At 37.0% G+C, this 24,063-nt stretch overlaps 1 protein-coding gene across 1 annotated transcript in view; it reads right to left on the reverse strand.

Annotated features, from left to right (window-relative positions):
- LOC139581681 (moesin-like) overlaps nucleotides 1–20,872 on the reverse strand; it is a 33,807-nt gene extending 12,935 nt beyond the window's left edge. The window contains exon 1 of the mRNA XM_071411694.1: nucleotides 20,785–20,872. Coding sequence (XP_071267795.1) covers nucleotides 20,785–20,793 — 9 coding nt within the window. The 5' untranslated portion in view covers nucleotides 20,794–20,872. The remainder of the gene's footprint in view (nucleotides 1–20,784) is intronic.
- Between the last annotated feature and the right edge of the window lie 3,191 nt (nucleotides 20,873–24,063).

Here is a 24,063-nt window from a genome sequence, read left to right on the forward strand (position 1 = left end):
TTCTCAGAACAGAATAGAGTTGAGAGTACTCTCAGAACAAAATAGAGTTGAGAGTATTCTCAGAACAGAATAGAGTTGAGAGTATTCTCAGAACAGAATAGAGTTGACAGTATTTTCAGAACAAAATAGAGTTGAGAGTATTCTCAGAACAAAATAGAGTTGAGAGTACTCTCAGAACAAAATAGAGTTGAGAGTATTCTCAGAACAGAATAGAGTTGAGAGTATTCTCAGAACAGAATAGAGTTGAGTATTCTCAGAACAAAACAGAGCTGAGAGTATTCTCAGAACAGAATAGAGCTGAGAGTATTCTCAGAACAGAATAGAGTTGAGAGTATTCTCAGAACAGAATAGAGTTGACAGTATTATCAGAACAGAATAGAGTTGAGAGTATTCTCAGAACAGAATAGAGTTGACAGTATTATCAGAACAGAATAGAGTTGAGAGTATTCTCAGAACAGAATAGAGTTGACAGTATTATCAGAACAGAATAGAGTTGAGAGTATTCTCAGAACAGAATAGAGTTGAGAGTATTCTCAGAACAGAATATAGTTGAGAGTATTCTCAGAACAGAATAGAGTTGAGAGTATTCTCAGAACAGAATAGATTTGAGAGTATTCTCAGAACAGAATAGAGTTGAGAGTATTCTCAGAACAAAACAGAGCTGAGAGTATTCTCAGAACAGAATAGAGCTGAGAGTATTCTCAGAACATAATATAGTTGAGAGTATTCTCAGAACAGAATATAGTTGAGAGTATTCTCAGAACAGAATATAGTTGAGAGTATTCTCAGAACAGAATAGAGTTGAGAGTATTCTCCGAACAGAATAGAGTTGAGAGTATTCTCAGAACAGAATATAGTTGAGAGTATTCTCAGAACAGAATAGAGTTGAGAGTATTCTCAGAACAGAATATAGTTGAGAGTATTCTCAGAACAGAATAGAGTTGAGAGTATTCTCAGAACAGAATAGAGTTGAGAGTATTCTCAGAACAGAATAGAGTTGAGAGTATTCTCAGAACAGAATAGAGTTGAGAGTATTCTCAGAACAGAATATAGTTGAGAGTATTCTCAGAACAGAATAGAGTTGAGAGTATTCTCAGAACAGAATAGATTTGAGAGTATTCTCAGAACAGAATAGAGTTGAGAGTATTCTCAGAACAGAATAGAGTTGAGAGTATTCTCCGAAGAAAATAGAGCTGAGTGTTTTCTCAGAACAGAATAGAGTTGAGAGTATTCTCAGAACAGAATAGAGTTGAGAGTATTCTCAGAATAGAGTTGAGAGTATTCTCAGAACAGAATAGAGTTGAGAGTATTCTCAGAACAAAATCAAGTTGAGAGTATTCTCAGAACAGAATAGAGTTGAGAGTATTCTCAGAACAGAATAGAGCTGAGAGTATTCTCAGAACAGAATAGAGTTGAGAGTATTCTCAGAACAGAATAGAGTTGAGAGTATTCTCAGAACAGAATAGAGTTGAGAGTATTCTCAGAACAGAATAGAGTTGAGAGTATTCTCAGAACAGAATAGAGTTGAGAGTATTCTCAGAACAGAATAGAGTTGAGAGTATTCTCAGAACAGAATAGAGTTGAGAGTATTCTCAGAACAGAATAGATTTGAGAGTATTCTCAGAACAGAATAGAGTTGAGAGTATTCTCAGAACAGAATAGAGTTGAGAGTATTCTCCGAACAAAATAGAGCTGAGAGTTTTCTCAGAACAGAATAGAGTTGAGAGTATTCTCAGAACAGAATAGAGTTGAGAGTATTCTCAGAACAGAATAGAGTTGAAAGTATTCTCAGAACAGAATCGAGTTGAGAGTATTCTCAGAACATAATAGAGTTGACAGTATTCTCAGAACATAATATAGTTGAGAGTATTCTCAGAACAGAATAAAGTTGAGAGTATTCTCAGAACAGAATAGAGTTGAGAGTATTCTCAGAACAGAATAGAGTTGAGAGTATTCTCAGAACAGAATAGAGCTGAGAGTATTCTCAGAACAGAATATAGTTGAGAGTATTCTCAGAACAGAATAGAGTTGAGAGTATTCTCAGAACAGAATAGAGTTGAGAGTATTCTCAGAACAGAATAGAGTTGAGAGTATTCTCAGAACAGAATAGAGTTGAGAGTTTTCTCAGAACAGAATAGAGTTGAGAGTATTCTCAGAACAGAATCGAGTTGAGAGTATTCTCAGAACAGAATAGAGTTGAGAGTATTCTCAGAACAGAATATAGTTGAGAGTATTCTCAGAACAGAATAGAGTTGAGAGTATTCTCAGAACAGAATAGATTTGAGAGTATTCTCAGAACAGAATAGAGTTGAGAGTATTCTCAGAACAAAACAGAGCTGAGAGTATTCTCAGAACAGAATAGAGCTGAGAGTATTCTCAGAACAGAATAGAGTTGAGAGTATTCTCAGAACAGAATAGAGTTGACAGTATTATCAGAACAGAATAGAGTTGAGAGTATTCTCAGAACAGAATAGAGTTGACAGTATTATCAGAACAGAATAGAGTTGAGAGTATTCTCAGAACAGAATAGAGTTGAGAGTATTCTCAGAACAGAATAGAGTTGAAAGTATTCTCAGAACAGAATCGAGTTGAGAGTATTCTCAGAACATAATAGAGTTGACAGTATTCTCAGAACATAATATAGTTGAGAGTATTCTCAGAACAGAATATAGTTGAGAGTATTCTCAGAACAGAATAAAGTTGAGAGTATTCTCAGAACAGAATAGAGTTGAGAGTATTCTCCGAACAGAATAGAGTTGAGAGTATTCTCAGAACAGAATATAGTTGAGAGTATTCTCAGAACAGAATAGAGTTGAGAGTATTCTCAGAACAGAATAGAGTTGAGAGTATTCTCAGAACAGAATAGAGTTGAGAGTATTCTCAGAACAGAATAGAGTTGAGAGTATTCTCAGAACAGAATATAGTTGAGAGTATTCTCAGAACAGAATAGAGTTGAGAGTATTCTCAGAACAGAATATAGTTGAGAGTATTCTCAGAACAGAATAGAGTTGAGAGTATTCTCAGAACAGAATAGATTTGAGAGTATTCTCAGAACAGAATAGAGTTGAGAGTATTCTCAGAACAGAATAGAGTTGAGAGTATTCTCCGAAGAAAATAGAGCTGAGTGTTTTCTCAGAACAGAATAGAGTTGACAGTATTCTCAGAACAGAATAGAGTTGAGAGTATTCTCAGAATAGAGTTGAGAGTATTCTCAGAACAGAATAGAGTTGAGAGTATTCTCAGAACAGAATAGAGTTGAGAGTATTCTCAGAACAGAATAGAGTTGAGAGTATTCTCAGAACAGAATAGAGTTGAGTATATTCTCAGAACAGAATAGAGTTGAGAGTATTCTCAGAACAGAATAGAGTTGAGAGTATTCTCAGATCAGAATAGAGTTGAGTATTCTCAGAACAGAATAGAGTTGAGTATTCTCAGAACAGAATAGAGTTGAGAGTATTCTCAGAAAAGAATAGAGCTGACAGTATTCTCAGAACTGAATAGAGTTGAGAGTATTCTCAGAACAGAATAAAGTTGAGAGTATTCACAGAACAGAATAAAGTTGAGAGTATTCTCAGAACAGAATAGAGTTGAGTAGTCTCAGAACAGAATAAAGTTGAGAGTATTCTCAGAACAGAATAGAGTTGAGAGTATTTTCAGAACAGAATAGAGTTGAGAGTATTCTCAGAACAAAATCAAGTTGAGAGTATTCTCAGAACAGAATAGAGTTGAGAGTATTCTCAGAACAGAATAGAGCTGAGAGTATTCTCAGAACAGAATAGAGTTGAGAGTATTCTCAGAACAGAATAGAGCTGAGAGTATTCTCAGAACAGAATAGAGTTGAGAGTATTCTCAGAACAGAATAGAGTTGAGAGTATTCTCAGAACAGAATAGAGTTGAGAGTATTCTCAGAACAGAATAGAGTTGAGAGTATTCTCAGAACAGAATAGAGTTGAGAGTATTCTCAGAACAGAATAGATTTGAGAGTATTCTCAGAACAGAATAGAGTTGAGAGTATTCTCAGAACAGAATAGAGTTGAGAGTATTCTCCGAACAAAATAGAGCTGAGAGTTTTCTCAGAACAGAATAGAGTTGAGAGTATTCTCAGAACAGAATAGAGTTGAGAGTATTCTCAGAACAGAATAGAGTTGAAAGTATTCTCAGAACAGAATCGAGTTGAGAGTATTCTCAGAACATAATAGAGTTGACAGTATTCTCAGAACATAATATAGTTGAGAGTATTCTCAGAACAGAATAAAGTTGAGAGTATTCTCAGAACAGAATAGAGTTGAGAGTATTCTCAGAACAGAATAGAGTTGAGAGTATTCTCAGAACAGAATAGAGTTGAGAGTATTCTCAGAACAGAATATAGTTGAGAGTATTCTCAGAACAGAATAGAGTTGAGAGTATTCTCAGAACAGAATAGAGTTGAGAGTATTCTCAGAAGAGAATAGAGTTGAGAGTATTCTCAGAACAGAATAGATTTGAGAGTTTTCTGAGAACAGAATAGAGTTGAGAGTATTCTCAGAACAGAATCGAGTTGAGAGTATTCTCAGAACAGAATAGAGTTGAGAGTATTCTCAGAACAGAATATAGTTGAGAGTATTCTCAGAACAGAATAGAGTTGAGAGTATTCTCAGAACAGAATAGATTTGAGAGTATTCTCAGAACAGAATAGAGTTGAGAGTATTCTCAGAACAGAATAGAGTTGAGAGTATTCTCCGAACAAAATAGAGCTGAGAGTTTTCTCAGAACAGAATAGAGTTGAGAGTATTCTCAGAACAGAATAGAGTTGAGAGTATTCTCAGAATAGAGTTGAGAGTATTCTCAGAACAGAATAGAGTTGAGAGTATTCTCAGAACAGAATAGAGTTGAGAGTATTCTCAGAACAGAATAGAGTTGAGAGTATTCTCAGAACAGAATAGAGTTGAGTATATTCTCAGAACAGAATAGAGTTGAGAGTATTCTCAGAACAGAATAGAGTTGAGAGTATTCTCAGATCAGAATAGAGTTGAGTATTCTCAGAACAGAATAGAGTTGAGTATTCTCAGAACAGAATAGAGTTGAGAGTATTCTCAGAAAAGAATAGAGCTGACAGTATTCTCAGAACAGAATAGAGTTGAGTATTCTCAGAACAGAATAGAGTTGAGAGTATTCTCAGAACTGAATAGAGTTGAGAGTATTCTCAGAACAGAATAAAGTTGAGAGTATTCACAGAACAGAATAAAGTTGAGAGTATTCTCAGAACAGAATAGAGTTGAGTAGTCTCAGAACAGAATAAAGTTGAGAGTATTCTCAGAACAGAATAGAGTTGAGAGTATTCTCAGAACAGAATAGAGTTGAGAGTATTCTCAGAACAAAATCAAGTTGAGAGTATTCTCAGAACAGAATAGAGTTGAGAGTATTCTCAGAACAGAATAGAGCTGAGAGTATTCTCAGAACAGAATAGAGTTGAGAGTATTCTCAGAACAGAATAGAGCTGAGAGTATTCTCAGAACAGAATAGAGTTCAGAGTATTCTCGGAACAGAATATAGTTGAGAGTATTCTCAGAACAGAATAAAGTTGAGAGTATTCTCCGAACACATTAGAGTTGAGAGTATTCTCCGAACAGAATAGAGTTGAGAGTATTCTCCGAACAGAATAGAGTTGAGAGTATTCTCCGAACAGAATAGAGTTGAGAGTATTCACAGAACAGAATAGAGTTGAGAGTGTTCTCAGAACAGAATAGATTTGAGAGTATTTTCAGAACAGAATAGAGTTGAGAGTATTCTCAGAACAGAATAGAGTTGAGAGTATTCTCAGAACAGAATAGAATTGAGAGTATTCTCCGAACAAAATAGAGCTGAGAGTATTCTCAGAACAGAATAGAGTTGAGAGTATTCCCTGAACAGAATAGAGTTGAGAGTATTCTCAGAACAGAATAGAGTTGAGAGTATTCTCTGAACAGAATAGAGTTGAGTATTCTCCGAACAGAATAGAGTTGAGAGTATTCTCAGAACAGAATATAGTTGAGAGTATTCTCAGAACAGAATAGAGTTGAGAGTATTCTCAGAACAGAATAGAGTTGAGAGTATTCTCAGAACAGAATAGAGTTGAGAGTATTCTCAGAACAGAATAGAGTTGAGAGTATTCTCAGAACAGAATAGAGTTGAGAGTATTCTCAGAACAGAATAGAGTTGAGAGTATTCTCAGAACAGAATAGAGTTCAGAGTATTCTCGGAACAGAATATAGTTGAGAGTATTCTCAGAACAGAATAAAGTTGAGAGTATTCTCCGAACAGATTAGAGTTGAGAGTATTCTCCGAACAGAATAGAGTTGAGAGTATTCTCCGAACAGAATAGAGTTGAGAGTATTCTCCGAACAGAATAGAGTTGAGAGTATTCACAGAACAGAATAGAGTTGAGAGTGTTCTCAGAACAGAATAGATTTGAGAGTATTTTCAGAACAGAATAGAGTTGAGAGTATTCTCAGAACAGAATAGAGTTGAGAGTATTCTCAGAACAGAATAGAGTTGAGAGTATTCTCAGAACAGAATAGAATTGAGAGTATTCTCCGAACAAAATAGAGCTGAGAGTATTCTCAGAACAGAATAGAGTTGAGAGTATTCCCTGAACAGAATAGAGTTGACAGTATTCTCAGAACAGAATAGAGTTGAGAGTATTCTCTGAACAGAATAGAGTTGAGTATTCTCCGAACAGAATAGAGTTGAGAGTATTCTCAGAACAGAATATAGTTGAGAGTATTCTCAGAACAGAATAGAGTTGAGAGTATTCTCAGAACAGAATAGAGTTGAGAGTATTCTCAGAACAGAATAGAGTTGAGAGTATTCTCAGAACAGAATAGAGTTGAGAGTATTCTCAGAACAGAATAGAGTTGATAGTATTCTCAGAACAGAATATAGTTGAAAGTATTCTCAGAACAGAATAGAGTTGAGAGTATTCTCAGAACAGAATAGATTTGAGAGTATTCTCAGAACAGAATAGAGTTGAGAGTATTCTCAGAACAGAATAGAGTTGAGAGTATTCTCAGAACAGAATAGAGCTGAGAGTATTCTCAGAACAGAATAGAGTTGAGAGTATTCTCAGAACAGAATAGAGCTGAGAGTATTCTCAGAACAGAATAGAGTTGAGAGTATTCTCAGAACAGAATAGAGTTGAGAGTATTCTCAGAACAGAATAGAGTTGAGAGTATTCTCAGAACAGAATAGAGTTGAGAGTATTCTCAGAACAGAATAGATTTGAGAGTATTCTCAGAACAGAATAGAGTTGAGAGTTTTCTCAGAACAGAATAGAGTTGAGAGTATTCTCCGAACAAAATAGAGCTGAGAGTTTTCTCAGAACAGAATAGAGTTGAGAGTATTCTCAGAACAGAATAGAGTTGAGAGTATTCTCAGAACAGAATAGAGTTGAAAGTATTCTCAGAAAAGAATCGAGTTGAGAGTATTCTCAGAACATAATAGAGTTGACAGTATTCTCAGAACATAATATAGTTGAGAGTATACTCAGAACAGAATAAAGTTGAGAGTATTCTCAGAACAGAATAGAGTTGAGAGTATTCTCAGAACAGAATAGAGTTGAGAGTATTCTCAGAACAGAATAGAGTTGAGAGTATTCTCAGAACAGAATAGAGTTGAGAGTATTCTCAGAACAGAATAGAGTTGAGAGTATTCTCAGAACAGAATAGAGTTGAGAGTATTCTCAGAACAGAATAGAGTTGAGAGTATTCTCAGAACAGAATAGATTTGAGAGTCTTCTCAGAACAGAATAGAGTTGAGAGTATTCTCAGAACAGAATCGAGTTGAGAGTATTCTCAGAACAGAATAGAGTTGAGAGTATTCTCAGAACAGAATATAGTTGAGAGTATTCTCAGAACAGAATAGAGTTGAGAGTATTCTCAGAACAGAATAGATTTGAGAGTATTCTCAGAACAAAATAGAGTTGAGAGTATTCTCAGAACAGAATAGAGTTGAGAGTATTCTCCGAACAAAATAGAGCTGACAGTATTCTCAGAACAGAATAGAGTTGAGAGTATTCTCAGAATAGAGTTGAGAGTATTCTCAGAACAGAATAGAGTTGAGAGTATTCTCAGAACAGAATAGAGTTGAGAGTATTCTCAGAACAGAATAGAGTTGAGAGTATTCTCAGAACAGAATAGAGTTGAGAGTATTCTCAGAACAGAATAGAGCTGAGTATATTCTCAGAACAGAATAGAGTTGAGAGTATTCTCAGAACAGAATAGAGTTGAGAGTATTCTCAGATCAGAATAGAGTTGAGTATTCTCAGAACAGAATAGAGTTGAGTATTCTCAGAACAGAATAGAGTTGAGAGTATTCTCAGAAAAGAATAGAGCTGACAGTATTCTCAGAACAGAATAGAGTTGAGTATTCTCAGAACAGAATAGAGTTGAGAGTATTCTCAGAACTGAATAGAGTTGAGAGTATTCTCAGAACAGAATAAAGTTGAGAGTATTCACAGAACAGAATAAAGTTGAGAGTATTCTCAGAACAGAATAGAGTTGAGTAGTCTCAGAACAGAATAAAGTTGAGAGTATTCTCAGAACAGAATAGAGTTGAGAGTATTCTCAGAACAGAATAGAGTTGAGAGTATTCTCAGAACAAAATCAAGTTGAGAGTATTCTCAGAACAGAATAGAGTTGAGAGTATTCTCAGAACAGAATAGAGCTGAGAGTATTCTCAGAACAGAATAGAGTTGAGAGTATTCTCAGAACAGAATAGAGCTGAGAGTATTCTCAGAACAGAATAGAGTTGAGAGTATTCTCGGAACAGAATAGAGTTGAGAGTATTCTCAGAACAGAATAAAGTTGAGAGTATTCTCCGAACAGATTAGAGTTGAGAGTATTCTCCGAACAGAATAGAGTTGAGAGTATTCTCCGAACAGAATAGAGTTGAGAGTATTCTCAGAACAGAATAGAGTTGAGAGTATTCACAGAACAGAATAGAGTTGAGAGTGTTCTCAGAACAGAATAGATTTGAGAGTATTCTCAGAACAGAATAGAGTTGAGAGTATTCTCAGAACAGAATCGAGTTGAGAGTATTCTCAGAACAGAATAGAGTTGAGAGTATTCTCAGAACAGAATAGAATTGAGAGTATTCTCCGAACAAAATAGAGCTGAGATTATTCTCAGAACAGAATAGAGTTGAGAGTATTCCCTGAACAGAATAGAGTTGACAGTATTCTCAGAACAGAATAGAGTTGATAGTATTCTCAGAACTGAATAGAGTTGAGAGTATTCTCTGAACAGAATAGAGTTGAGAGTATTCTCAGAACAGAATAGAGTTGAGAGTATTCTCAGAACAGAATATAGTTGAGAGTATTCTCAGAACAGAATAGAGTTGAGAGTATTCTCAGAACAGAATAGAGTTGAGTATATTCTCAGAACAGAATAGAGTTGAGAGTATTCTCAGAACAGAATAGAGTTGAGAGTATTCTCAGATCAGAATAGAGTTGAGTATTCTCAGAACAGAATAGAGTTGAGTATTCTCAGAACAGAATAGAGTTGAGAGTATTCTCAGAAAAGAATAGAGCTGAGAGTATTCTCAGAACAGAATAGAGTTGAGTATTCTCAGAACAGAATAGAGTTGAGAGTATTCTCAGAACCGAATAGAGTTGAGAGTATTCTCAGAACAGAATAAAGTTGAGAGTATTCACAGAACAGAATAAAGTTGAGAGTATTCTCAGAACAGAATAGAGTTGAGAGTATTCTCAGAACAGAATAGAGTTGAGAGTATTCTCAGAACAGAATAGATTTGAGAGTATTCTCAGAACAGAATAGAGTTGAGAGTATTCTCAGAACAGAATAGAGTTGAGAGTATTCTCCGAACAAAATAGAGCTGAGAGTTTTCTCAGAACAGAATAGAGTTGACAGTATTCTCAGAACAGAATAGAGTTGAGAGTATTCTCAGAATAGAGTTGAGAGTATTCTCAGAACAGAATAGAGTTGAGAGTATTCTCAGAACAGAATAGAGTTGAGAGTATTCTCAGAACAGAATAGAGTTGAGAGTATTCTCAGAACAGAATAGAGTTGAGTGTATTCTCAGAACAGAATAGAGTTGAGAGTATTCTCAGAACAGAATAGAGTTGAGAGTATTCTCAGATCAGAATAGAGTTGAGTATTCTCAGAACAGAATAGAGTTGAGTATTCTCAGAACAGAATAGAGTTGAGAGTATTCTCAGAAAAGAATAGAGCTGACAGTATTCTCAGAACAGAATAGAGTTGAGTATTCTCAGAACAGAATAGAGTTGAGAGTATTCTCAGAACTGATTAGAGTTGAGAGTATTCTCAGAACAGAATAGAGTTGAGAGTATTCTCAGAACTGAATAGAGTTGAGAGTATTCTCAGAACAGAATAAAGTTGAGAGTATTCACAGAACAGAATAAAGTTGAGAGTATTCTCAGAACAGAATAGAGTTGAGTAGTCTCAGAACAGAATAAAGTTGAGAGTATTCTCGGAACAGAATAGAGTTGAGAGTATTCTCAGAACAGAATAGAGTTGAGAGTATTCTCAGAACAAAATCAAGTTAAGAGTATTCTCCGAACAGAATAGAGTTGAGAGTATTCTCAGAACAGAATAGAGCTGAGAGTATTCTCAGAACAGAATAGAGTTGAGAGTATTCTCAGAACAGAATAGAGCTGAGAGTATTCTCAGAACAGAATAGAGTTGAGAGTATTCTCGGAACAGAATAGAGTTGAGAGTATTCTCAGAACAGAATAAAGTTGAGAGTATTCTCCGAACAGATTAGAGTTGAGAGTATTCTCCGAACAGAATAGAGTTGAGAGTATTCTCCGAACAGAATAGAGTTGAGAGTATTCTCAGAACAGAATAGAGTTGAGAGTATTCACAGAACAGAATAGAGTTGAGAGTGTTCTCAGAACAGAATAGATTTGAGAGTATTCTCAGAACAGAATAGAGTTGAGAGTATTCTCAGAACAGAATCGAGTTGAGAGTATTCTCAGAACAGAATAGAGTTGAGAGTATTCTCAGAACAGAATAGAATTGAGAGTATTCTCCGAACAAAATAGAGCTGAGAGTATTCTCAGAACAGAATAGAGTTGAGAGTATTCCCTGAACAGAATAGAGTTGACAGTATTCTCAGAACAGAATAGAGTTGAGAGTATTCTCAGAACTGAATAGAGTTGAGAGTATTCTCTGAACAGAATAGAGTTGAGAGTATTCTCAGAACAGAATAGAGTTGAGAGTATTCTCAGAACAGAATATAGTTGAGAGTATTCTCAGAACAGAATAGAGTTGAGAGTATTCTCAGAACAGAATAGAGTTGAGTATATTCTCAGAACAGAATAGAGTTGAGAGTATTCTCAGAACAGAATAGAGTTGAGAGTATTCTCAGATCAGAATAGAGTTGAGTATTCTCAGAACAGAATAGAGTTGAGTATTCTCAGAACAGAATAGAGTTGAGAGTATTCTCAGAAAAGAATAGAGCTGAGAGTATTCTCAGAACAGAATAGAGTTGAGTATTCTCAGAACAGAATAGAGTTGAGAGTATTCTCAGAACCGAATAGAGTTGAGAGTATTCTCAGAACAGAATAAAGTTGAGAGTATTCACAGAACAGAATAAAGTTGAGAGTATTCTCAGAACAGAATAGAGTTGAGAGTATTCTCAGAACAGAATATAGTTGAGAGTATTCTCAGAACAGAATAGAGTTGAGAGTATTCTCAGAACAGAATAGATTTGAGAGTATTCTCAGAACAGAATAGAGTTGAGAGTATTCTCAGAACAGAATAGAGTTGAGAGTATTCTCCGAACAAAATAGAGCTGAGTTTTCTCAGAACAGAATAGAGTTGAGAGTATTCTCAGAATAGAGTTGAGAGTATTCTCAGAACAGAATAGAGTTGAGAGTATTCTCAGAACAGAATAGAGTTGAGAGTATTCTCAGAACAGAATAGAGTTGAGAGTATTCTCAGAACAGAATAGAATTGAGAGTATTCTCAGAACAGAATAGAGTTGAGTATATTCTCAGAACAGAATTGAGTTGAGAGTATTCTCAGAACAGAATAGAGTTGAGAGTATTCTCAGATCAGAATAGAGTTGAGTATTCTCAGAACAGAATAGAGTTGAGTATTCTCAGAACAGAATAGAGTTGAGAGTATTCTCAGAAAAGAATAGAGCTGACAGTATTCTCAGAACAGAATAGAGTTGAGTATTCTCAGAACAGAATAGAGTTGAGAGTATTCTCAGAACTGATTAGAGTTGAGAGTATTCTCAGAACAGAATAAAGTTGAGAGTATTCACAGAACAGAATAAAGTTGAGAGTATTCTCAGAACAGAATAGAGTTGAGTAGTCTCAGAACAGAATAAAGTTGAGAGTATTCTCAGAACAGAATAGAGTTGAGAGTATTCTCAGAACAGAATAGAGTTGAGAGTATTCTCAGAACAAAATCAAGTTGAGAGTATTCTCAGAACAGAATAGAGTTGAGAGTATTCTCAGAACAGAATAGAGCTGAGAGTATTCTCAGAACAGAATAGAGTTGAGAGTATTCTCAGAACAGAATAGAGCTGAGAGTATTCTCAGAACAGAATAGAGTTGAGAGTATTCTCGGAACAGAATATAGTTGAGAGTATTCTCAGAACAGAATAAAGTTGAGAGTATTCTCCGAACAGATTAGAGTTGAGAGTATTCTCCGAACAGAATAGAGTTGAGAGTATTCTCCGAACAGAATAGAGTTGAGAGTATTCTCAGAACAGAATAGAGTTGAGAGTATTCTCAGAACAGAATAGAGTTGAGAGTATTCACAGAACAGAATAGAGTTGAGAGTGTTCTCAGAACAGAATAGATTTGAGAGTATTCTCAGAACAGAATAGAGTTGAGAGTATTCTCAGAACAGAATCGAGTTGAGAGTATTCTCAGAACAGAATAGAGTTGAGAGTATTCTCAGAACAGAATAGAATTGAGAGTATTCTCCGAACAAAATAGAGCTGAGAGTATTCTCAGAACAGAATAGAGTTGAGAGTATTCCCTGAACAGAATAGAGTTGACAGTATTCTCAGAACAGAATAGAGTTGAGAGTATTCTCTGAACAGAATAGAGTTGAGAGTATTCTCAGAACAGAATAGAGTTGAGAGTATTCTCAGAACAGAATATAGTTGAGAGTATTCTCAGAACAGAATAGAGTTGAGAGTATTCTCAGAACAGAATAGAGTTGAGTATATTCTCAGAACAGAATAGAGTTGAGAGTATTCTCAGAACAGAATAGAGTTGAGAGTATTCTCAGATCAGAATAGAGTTGAGTATTCTCAGAACAGAATAGAGTTGAGTATTCTCAGAACAGAATAGAGTTGAGAGTATTCTCAGAAAAGAATAGAGCTGAGAGTATTCTCAGAACAGAATAGAGTTGAGTATTCTCAGAACAGAATAGAGTTGAGAGTATTCTCAGAACCGAATAGAGTTGAGAGTATTCTCAGAACAGAATAAAGTTGAGAGTATTCACAGAACAGAATAAAGTTGAGAGTATTCTCAGAACAGAATAGAGTTGAGAGTATTCTCAGAACAGAATATAGTTGAGAGTATTCTCAGAACAGAATAGAGTTGAGAGTATTCTCAGAACAGAATAGATTTGAGAGTATTCTCAGAACAGAATAGAGTTGAGAGTATTCTCAGAATAGAGTTGAGAGTATTCTCCGAACAAAATAGAGCTGAGTTTTCTCAGAACAGAATAGAGTTGAGAGTATTCTCAGAATAGAGTTGAGAGTATTCTCAGAACAGAATAGAGTTGAGAGTATTCTCAGAACAGAATAGAGTTGAGAGTATTCTCAGAACAGAATAGAGTTGAGTATATTCTCAGAACAGAATAGAGTTGAGAGTATTCTCAGAACAGAATAGAGTTGAGAGTATTCTCAGATCAGAATAGAGTTGAGTATTCTCAGAACAGAATAGAGTTGAGTATTCTCAGAACAGAATAGAGTTGAGAGTATTCTCAGAAAAGAATATAGTTGAGAGTATTCTCAGAACAGAATAGAGTTGAGAGTATTCTCAGAACAGAATAGAGTTGAGTATATTCTCAGAACAGAATAGAGTTGAGAGTATTCTCAGAACAGAATAGAGTTGAGAGTATTCTCAGATCAGAATAGAGTTGAGTATTCTCAGAACAGAATAGAGTTGAGTATTCTCAGAACAGAATAGAGTTGAGAGTATTCTCAGAAAAGAATAGAGCTGAGAGTATTCTCAGAACAGAATAGAGTTGAGTATTCTCAGAACAGAATAGAGTTGAGAGTATTCTCAGAACCGAATAGAGTTGAGAGTATTCTCAGAACAGAATAAAGTTGAGAGTATTCACAGAACAGAATAAAGTTGAGAGTATTCTCAGAACAGAATAGAGTTGAGAGTATTCTCAGAACAGAATATAGTTGAGAGTATTCTCAGAACAGAATAGAGTTGAGAGTATTCTCAGAACAGAATAGATTTGAGAGTATTCTCAGAACAGAATAGAGTTGAGAGTATTCTCAGAACAGAATAGAGTTGAGAGTATTCTCCGAACAAAATAGAGCTGAGTTTTCTCAGAACAGAATAGAGTTGAGAGTATTCTCAGAACAGAATAGAGTTGAGAGTATTCTCAGAACAGAATAGAGTTGAGAGTATTCTCAGAACAGAATAGAGTTGAGAGTATTCTCAGAACAGAATAGAATTGAGAGTATTCTCAGAACAGAATAGAGTTGAGTATATTCTCAGAACAGAATAGAGTTGAGAGTATTCTCAGAACAGAATAGAGTTGAGAGTATTCTCAGATCAGAATAGAGTTGAGTATTCTCAGAACAGAATAGAGTTGAGTATTCTCAGAACAGAATAGAGTTGAGAGTATTCTCAGAAAAGAATAGAGCTGACAGTATTCTCAGAACAGAATAGAGTTGAGTATTCTCAGAACAGAATAGAGTTGAGAGTATTCTCAGAACTGATTAGAGTTGAGAGTATTCTCAGAACAGAATAAAGTTGAGAGTATTCACAGAACAGAATAAAGTTGAGAGTATTCTCAGAACAGAATAGAGTTGAGTAGTCTCAGAACAGAATAAAGTTGAGAGTATTCTCAGAACAGAATAGAGTTGAGAGTATTCTCAGAACAGAATAGAGTTGAGAGTATTCTCAGAACAAAATCAAGTTGAGAGTATTCTCAGAACAGAATAGAGTTGAGAGTATTCTCAGAACAGAATAGAGCTGAGAGTATTCTCAGAACAGAATAGAGTTGAGAGTATTCTCAGAACAGAATAGAGCTGAGAGTATTCTCAGAACAGAATAGAGTTGAGAGTATTCTCGGAACAGAATATAGTTGAGAGTATTCTCAGAACAGAATAAAGTTGAGAGTATTCTCCGAACAGATTAGAGTTGAGAGTATTCTCCGAACAGAATAGAGTTGAGAGTATTCTCCGAACAGAATAGAGTTGAGAGTATTCTCAGAACAGAATAGAGTTGAGAGTATTCTCAGAACAGAATAGAGTTGAGAGTATTCACAGAACAGAATAGAGTTGAGAGTGTTCTCAGAACAGAATAGATTTGAGAGTATTCTCAGAACAGAATAGAGTTGAGAGTATTCTCAGAACAGAATCGAGTTGAGAGTATTCTCAGAACAGAATAGAGTTGAGAGTATTCTCAGAACAGAATAGAATTGAGAGTATTCTCCGAACAAAATAGAGCTGAGAGTATTCTCAGAACAGAATAGAGTTGAGAGTATTCCCTGAACAGAATAGAGTTGACAGTATTCTCAGAACAGAATAGAGTTGAGAGTATTCTCTGAACAGAATAGAGTTGAGAGTATTCTCAGAACAGAATAGAGTTGAGAGTATTCTCAGAACAGAATATAGTTGAGAGTATTCTCAGAACAGAATAGAGTTGAGAGTATTCTCAGAACAGAATAGAGTTGAGTATATTCTCAGAACAGAATAGAGTTGAGAGTATTCTCAGAACAGAATAGAGTTGAGAGTATTCTCAGATCAGAATAGAGTTGAGTATTCTCAGAACAGAATAGAGTTGAGTATTCTCAGAACAGAATAGAGTTGAGAGTATTCTCAGAAAAGAATAGAGCTGAGAGTATTCTCAGAACAGAATAGAGTTGAGTATTCTCAGAACAGAATAGAGTTGAGAGTATTCTCAGAACCGAATAGAGTTGAGAGTATTCTCAGAACAGAATAAAGTTGAGAGTATTCACAGAACAGAATAAAGTTGAGAGTATTCTCAGAACAGAATAGAGTTGAGAGTATTCTCAGAACAGAATATAGTTGAGAGTATTCTCAGAACAGAATAGAGTTGAGAGTATTCTCAGAACAGAATAGATTTGAGAGTATTCTCAGAACAGAATAGAGTTGAGAGTATTCTCAGAACAGAATAGAGTTGAGAGTATTCTCCGAACAAAATAGAGCTGAGTTTTCTCAGAACAGAATAGAGTTGAGAGTATTCTCAGAATAGAGTTGAGAGTATTCTCAGAACAGAATAGAGTTGAGAGTATTCTCAGAACAGAATAGAGTTGAGAGTATTCTCAGAACAGAATAGAGTTGAGAGTATTCTCAGAACAGAATAGAATTGAGAGTATTCTCAGAACAGAATAGAGTTGAGTATATTCTCAGAACAAAATAGAGTTGAGAGTATTCTCAGAACAGAATAGAGTTGAGAGTATTCTCAGATCAGAATAGAGTTTAGTATTCTCAGAACAGAATAGAGTTGAGTATTCTCAGAACAGAATAGAGTTGAGAGTATTCTCAGAAAAGAATAGAGCTGACAGTATTCTCAGAACAGAATAGAGTTGAGTATTCTCAGAACAGAATAGAGTTGAGAGTATTCTCAGAACTGATTAGAGTTGAGAGTATTCTCAGAACAGAATAAAGTTGAGAGTATTCACAGAACAGAATAAAGTTGAGAGTATTCTCAGAACAGAATAGAGTTGAGTAGTCTCAGAACAGAATAAAGTTGAGAGTATTCTCAGAACAGAATAGAGTTGAGAGTATTCTCAGAACAGAATAGAGTTGAGAGTATTCTCAGAACAAAATCAAGTTGAGAGTATTCTCAGAACAGAATAGAGTTGAGAGTATTCTCAGAACAGAATAGAGCTGAGAGTATTCTCAGAACAGAATAGAGTTGAGAGTATTCTCAGAACAGAATAGAGCTGAGAGTATTCTCAGAACAGAATAGAGTTGAGAGTATTCTCGGAACAGAATATAGTTGAGAGTATTCTCAGAACAGAATAAAGTTGAGAGTATTCTCCGAACAGATTAGAGTTGAGAGTATTCTCCGAACAGAATAGAGTTGAGAGTATTCTCCGAACAGAATAGAGTTGAGAGTATTCTCAGAACAGAATAGAGTTGAGAGTATTCTCAGAACAGAATAGAGTTGAGAGTATTCACAGAACAGAATAGAGTTGAGAGTGTTCTCAGAACAGAATAGATTTGAGAGTATTCTCAGAACAGAATAGAGTTGAGAGTATTCTCAGAACAGAATCGAGTTGAGAGTATTCTCAGAACAGAATAGAGTTGAGAGTATTCTCAGAACAGAATAGAATTGAGAGTATTCTCCGAACAAAATAGAGCTGAGAGTATTCTCAGAACAGAATAGAGTTGAGAGTATTCCCTGAACAGAATAGAGTTGACAGTATTCTCAGAACAGAATAGAGTTGAGAGTATTCTCTGAACAGAATAGAGTTGAGAGTATTCTCAGAACAGAATATAGTTGAGAGTATTCTCAGAACAGAATAGAGTTGAGAGTATTCTCAGAACAGAATAGAGTTGAGTATATTCTCAGAACAGAATAGAGTTGAGAGTATTCTCAGAACAGAATAGAGTTGAGAGTATTCTCAGATCAGAATAGAGTTGAGTATTCTCAGAACAGAATAGAGTTGAGTATTCTCAGAACAGAATAGAGTTGAGAGTATTCTCAGAAAAGAATAGAGCTGAGAGTATTCTCAGAACAGAATAGAGTTGAGTATTCTCAGAACAGAATAGAGTTGAGAGTATTCTCAGAACCGAATAGAGTTGAGAGTATTCTCAGAACAGAATAAAGTTGAGAGTATTCACAGAACAGAATAGAGTTGAGAGTGTTCTCAGAACAGAATAGATTTGAGAGTATTCTCAGAACAGAATAGAGTTGAGAGTATTCTCAGAACAGAATCGAGTTGAGAGTATTCTCAGAACAGAATAGAGTTGAGAGTATTCTCAGAACAGAATAGAATTGAGAGTATTCTCCGAACAAAATAGAGCTGAGAGTATTCTCAGAACAGAATAGAGTTGAGAGTATTCCCTGAACAGAATAGAGTTGACAGTATTCTCAGAACAGAATAGAGTTGAGAGTATTCTCTGAACAGAATAGAGTTGAGAGTATTCTCAGAACAGAATAGAGTTGAGAGTATTCTCAGAACAGAATATAGTTGAGAGTATTCTCAGAACAGAATAGAGTTGAGAGTATTCTCAGAACAGAATAGAGTTGAGTATATTCTCAGAACAGAATAGAGTTGAGAGTATTCTCAGAACAGAATAGAGTTGAGAGTATTCTCAGATCAGAATAGAGTTGAGTATTCTCAGAACAGAATAGAGTTGAGTATTCTCAGAACAGAATAGAGTTGAGAGTATTCTCAGAAAAGAATAGAGCTGAGAGTATTCTCAGAACAGAATAGAGTTGAGTATTCTCAGAACAGAATAGAGTTGAGAGTATTCTCAGAACCGAATAGAGTTGAGAGTATTCTCAGAACAGAATAAAGTTGAGAGTATTCACAGAACAGAATACAGTTGAGAGTATTCTCAGAACAGAATTGAGTTGAGTAGTCTCAGAACAGAATAAAGTTGAGAGTTTTCTCAGAACAGAATAGAGTTGAGTATTCTCAGAACAGAATAGAGTTGAGAGTATTCTCAGAACCGAATAGAGCTGAGAGTATTCTCAGAACAGAATAGAGTTGAGAGTATTCTCAGAACAGAATAGAGTTGAGAGTATTCTCAGAACCGAATAGAGTTGAGAGTATTCTCAGAACAGAATAGAGTTGAGAGTATTCTCAGAACAGAATAGAGTTGAGAGTATTCTCAGAACAAAATCAAGTTGAGAGTATTCTCAGAACAGAATAGAGTTGAGAGTATTCTCAGAACAGAATAGAGATGAGAGTATTCTCAGAACAGAATAGAGTTGAGAGTATTCTCAGAACAGAATAGAGTTGAGAGTATTCTCAGAACAGAATAGAGTTGAGAGTATTCTCAGAACAGAATAGAGTTGAGAGTCATCTCAGAACCGAATAAAGTTGAGAATATTCACAGAACAGAATAGAGTTGAGTATTCTCAGAACAGAATAGAGTTGAGAGTATTCTCAGAAAAGAATAGAGCTGACAGTATTCTCAGAACAGAATAGAGCTGCCAGTATTCTCAGAACAGAATAGAGTTGAGAGTATTCTCAGAACTGAATAGAGTTGAGAGTATTCTCAGAACAGAATAAAGTTGAGAGTATTCACAGAACAGAATAAAGTTGAGAGTATTCTCAGAACAGAATAGAGTTGAGTAGTCTCAGAACAGAATAAAGTTGAGAGTATTCTCAGAACAGAATAGAGTTGAGAGTATTCTCAGAACAGAATAGAGTTGAGAGTATTCTCAGAACAAAATCAAGTTGAGAGTATTCTCAGAACAGAATAGAGTTGAGAGTATTCTCAGAACAGAATAGAGCTGAGAGTATTCTCAGAACAGAATAGAGTTGAGAGTATTCTCAGAACAGAATAGAGTTGAGTATTCTCAGAACAGAATAGAGTTGAGAGTATTCTCGGAACAGAATAGAGTTGAGAGTAATCTCAGAACCGAATAAAGTTGAGAGTATTCACAGAACAGAATACAGTTGAGAGTATTCTCAGAACAGAATAGATTTGAGTATTCTCAGAACAGAATACAGTTGAGAGTATTCTCAGAACAGAATAGAGTTGAGTATTCTCAGAAGAGGGGAAGGTTTATTCTAGGATCCCATGACCCACACAGAACTGTAGTGTAGGTTTCTTTTCTGGCAATCATTGTTTTAATGTCAATCATGTTAGTGAAAGTTCCCACATTGTGTGGACAATAACGTTTTTCTAATACATTCTAATCTACCCCAGGTAACCACCGCTAGGGTTTCTGAGGTGGTTTTTAACACTGATTATGGAGCAAACTGGAATAAAGTTACGAAACAGCAGAGATCAGAGTGGGCCAGGCCAACTAGGGAGGCCCATAAGTAGTCCAATTCTCATATGTTTAATGTTGATCATATCGGTCTATTCTGGCCAGAATACTTCAACCACAAAAAAATATGGAATGTTTCTACAAGTAAAATGTTTATATTACTCAAAAGTGCTAAGATATAAAAAGATACAAAATTGAGTGAAATCACTGTACTACAAGTATCACACAGAACGATGTACTGTTGTGTTGAAGCTCAAACTTCTAAAAACCATTTGTGTCTGATTTGAGTGGTTAACAAACAAACACCTAACTTTTAACAAACACGGCATAACTCAGGGTAGTAACATGGTAAGCCTTTAAAATGGCTGAAAATCACAACTCACTAAATCCATCAAACAACAAAAAACAGTCAAGAAACTAAGCACTGTGTGCAGAACAGATCTGTCCTAGAATAAACCTTTCTAGACCATTATTCTGTGTCACAGAGAAACAGAGACATGACTATGGGAAAAAGTTGGCCTTGTCTCACTGTCAAATGCTAAATGTACACAATCTCACACTAATCTTACACATACAGCCACATCTTACACAGACAGCCACATCTTAACTTCAAACCAGATGGTGTAGGATAAAGAGAATAAATGGATACTCACAGAAGACATTTGTAGATCTTTAATCTACTATGTTATTAATTTCCTGAGAGGTCCTTCTTTAGGCATTAGCTTCCTCTCCACATAGTCATATGAAAGTGCTTGCAATATTCACTGGGATTATGGTGAATTTAAAAAATCCATTGTTGTGTTCTCAGGAATAATCCAATGGCAGCCCAGGAATCTACCTCAAGGTGGATTAGGGCGGTGTACTAACACTTGACCCTCACAGGCCCACCGCAAAATGATACCCAAGACACTGATTTTACATCCACCTTTAGAATACAATAATTTCGAATGAGATATATGATAAGACAATGTTGATAATATACTGTAGTACTGCCTTAACACAAGACCACATTGCCACTAGCCAAGGTAAAAGTACTAACTAAACCCAACACTCAAGGCATTTATTCCTAGTTCTATGTACAGTTGAAGTCGGAAGTTTACATACACTTAGGTTGGAGTCATTAAAACTCGTTTTCAACCACTCCACAAATTTCTTCTTAACAAACTACAGTTTTGGCAAGTCGGTTAGGACATCTACTTTGTGCATGACACAAGTAATTTTCCCAACAATTGTTTACAGATGTCACGACTTCCGCCGAAGTTGGCTCCTCTCCTTGTTCGGGCGGCGTTCAGCGATCGACGTCACCGGCTTTCTAGCCATCGCCGCTCCATTTTTCATATGTCCATTTGTTTTGTCTTGTCCCATACACACCTGGTTTTCATTCCCTAATCAATCTACATGTATTTAGCCCTCTGTTTCCTATCATGTCTTTGTGTGTAATTGTTACTACCGGAGATTTATCCGGGATTATGGCCAGGTTGCTGCTCCCATTACCTCACTGCTGAAGAGGGGTCCTGTACGGTTGCAGTGGTCGGCTGAGGCGGACGGGGCTTTTGGGCAGCTAAGAGCTCTGTTTACTTCGGCTCCCGTACTGGCCCATCCGGATCCCTCTTTGGTATTCATAGTGGAGGTGGACGCGTCTGAGGCTGGGATAGGAGCCGTGCTCTCACAGCGCTCGGGTGCACCACCGAAACTACGCCCCTGTGCTTTCTTTTCGAAGAAGCTCAGCCCAGCGGAGCGTAACTAGGATGTGGGGGACCAGGAGTTGTTGACTGTGGTTAAAGCACTGAAGGCGTGGAGACATTGGCTTGAGGTGGCTAAACACCCTTTCCTCATCTGGACTGACCACCTCAACCTTGAGTACATCCGGGCAGCGAGGAGACTGAATCCTCGTCAGTTAAGGTGGGCCATGTTCTTTACCCGTTTTGTGTTTACCCTATCCTACAGACCAGGTTCCCAGAATAAGAAGGCAGACGCACTGTCCCGGTTGTAGGACACAGAGGAGCGGCCCATGGATCAGACTTCCATTCTCCCGGCCTCCTGCCTGGTAGCGCCGGTCGTGTGGGATCTGGATGCGGACATTGAGCAGGCGTTGCGTACAGAGCCCGCTCCCCCCCAGTGTCCCGTTGGGCGTATGTACGTTCCGTCTGCTGTCCGTGACCAGTTGATCTATTGGGCCCACACGTCTCCCTCCTCTGGTCATCCGGGGATTGGTCGGACAGTGCGCTGTCTGACTGGGAAGTACTGGTGGCCCACCTTGGAAAAGGACGTGAGGGTTTATGTTTCCTCCTGCTCGTTGTGTGCCCAGTGTAAGGCTCTGAGAGACCTGCCCAGAGGTAAGTTACATCCCTTACCCGTTCCACAATGACCTTGGTCACATCTGTCAGTGGATTTCCTAACAGATCTTCCTCTTTCACAGGGAAACACTACGATCCTGGTCGTTGTGGATCGTTTTTCTAAGTCCTGTTGTCTCCTCCTTCTGCCCGGTCTTCCTATGGCCCTACAGACTGCGAAAGCCCTGTTTACTCACGTCTTCCGGCACTACAGGGTGCCTGAGGATATAGTGTCGGATCGGGGTCCCCAGTTCACGTCGAGAGTTTGGAAGGCGTTCATGGAACGTCTGGGGGTCTCGATCAGCCTTACCTCAGGATGAATGGGTAAGGGATGTAACTTACCTCTGGGCAGGTGTCCTGGAGCCTTACACTTACATTATTTTACTTATAATTCACTGTATCACAATTCCAGTGGGTCAGAAGTTTACATACACTACGTTGACTGTGCCTTTAAACAGCTTGGAAAATTCCAGAAAATAATGTCATGGCTTTAGAAGCTACTGATTGGCTAATTGACATCATTTGAGTCAATTGGAGGTGTACCTGTGGATGTATTTCAAGGCCTAACTTCAAACTCAGTGCCTCTTTGCTTGACATCATGGGAAAATCAAAAGAAATTAGCCAAGACCTCAGAAAAAAAATTGTAGACATCCACAAGTCTGGTTCATCCTTGGGAGCAATTTCCAAATGCCTGAAGGTACATGTTCATCTGTACAAACAATAGTACGCAAGTATAAACACCATGAGACCGCGCAGCTGTCATACCGCTCAGGAAGGAGACGCCTTCTGTCTCCTAGAGATTAAATTACTTGGTGCGAAAAGTGCAAATGAATCCCAGAAAAACAGCAAAGGACCTTGTGAAGATGCTGGAGGAAACAGGTACAAAAGTATCTATATCCACAGTAAAACGAGTCTTATATCGACATAACCTGAAAGGCCGCTAAGCAAGGAAGAAGCCACTGCTCCAAAACTGCCATAAAAAAGCCAGACTACGGTTTGCATCTGCACACGGGGACAAAGATCGTACTTTTTTGGAGAAATGTCCTCTGGTCTGATGAAACAAAAATAGAACTGTTTGGCCATAATGACCATCGTTATGTTTGGAGGAAAAAGGGGGAGGCTTGCAAGCCAAATGGCAGCATCATGTTGTGGGGGTGCTTTGCTTCAGGAGGGACTGGTGCACTTCACAAAATAGATGGCATTATGAGGAGGGACAATGATGTGGATATATTGAAGCAACATCTCAAGACATCAGTCAGGGAGTTAAAGCTTGGTCGCAAATGGGTCTTCCAAATAGACAATGACTGCAAGCATACTTCCAAAGTTGTGGCAAAATGGCTTAAGGACAACAAAGTCAAGGTATTGGAGTGGCCATCATAAAGCCCTGACCTCAATCCCACAGAAAATTTGTGGGCAGAACGGAAAAAGCGTGTGCGAGCAAGGAGGCTGTCACGTTCGTCATAAAGATCGGACCAAGGTGCAGCGTCGTATGCGTACATTCTTCTTTTATTAAAGAAAGAACACTGAACAAACTAACAAAACAACAAAACGAACGAAACGTAAAGCTATATGAATAGTGCAGACAGAAAACTAAACGTA

Source organism: Salvelinus alpinus, chromosome 7, assembly GCF_045679555.1.
Source record: "Salvelinus alpinus chromosome 7, SLU_Salpinus.1, whole genome shotgun sequence".
Taxonomy (NCBI): domain Eukaryota; kingdom Metazoa; phylum Chordata; class Actinopteri; order Salmoniformes; family Salmonidae; genus Salvelinus; species Salvelinus alpinus.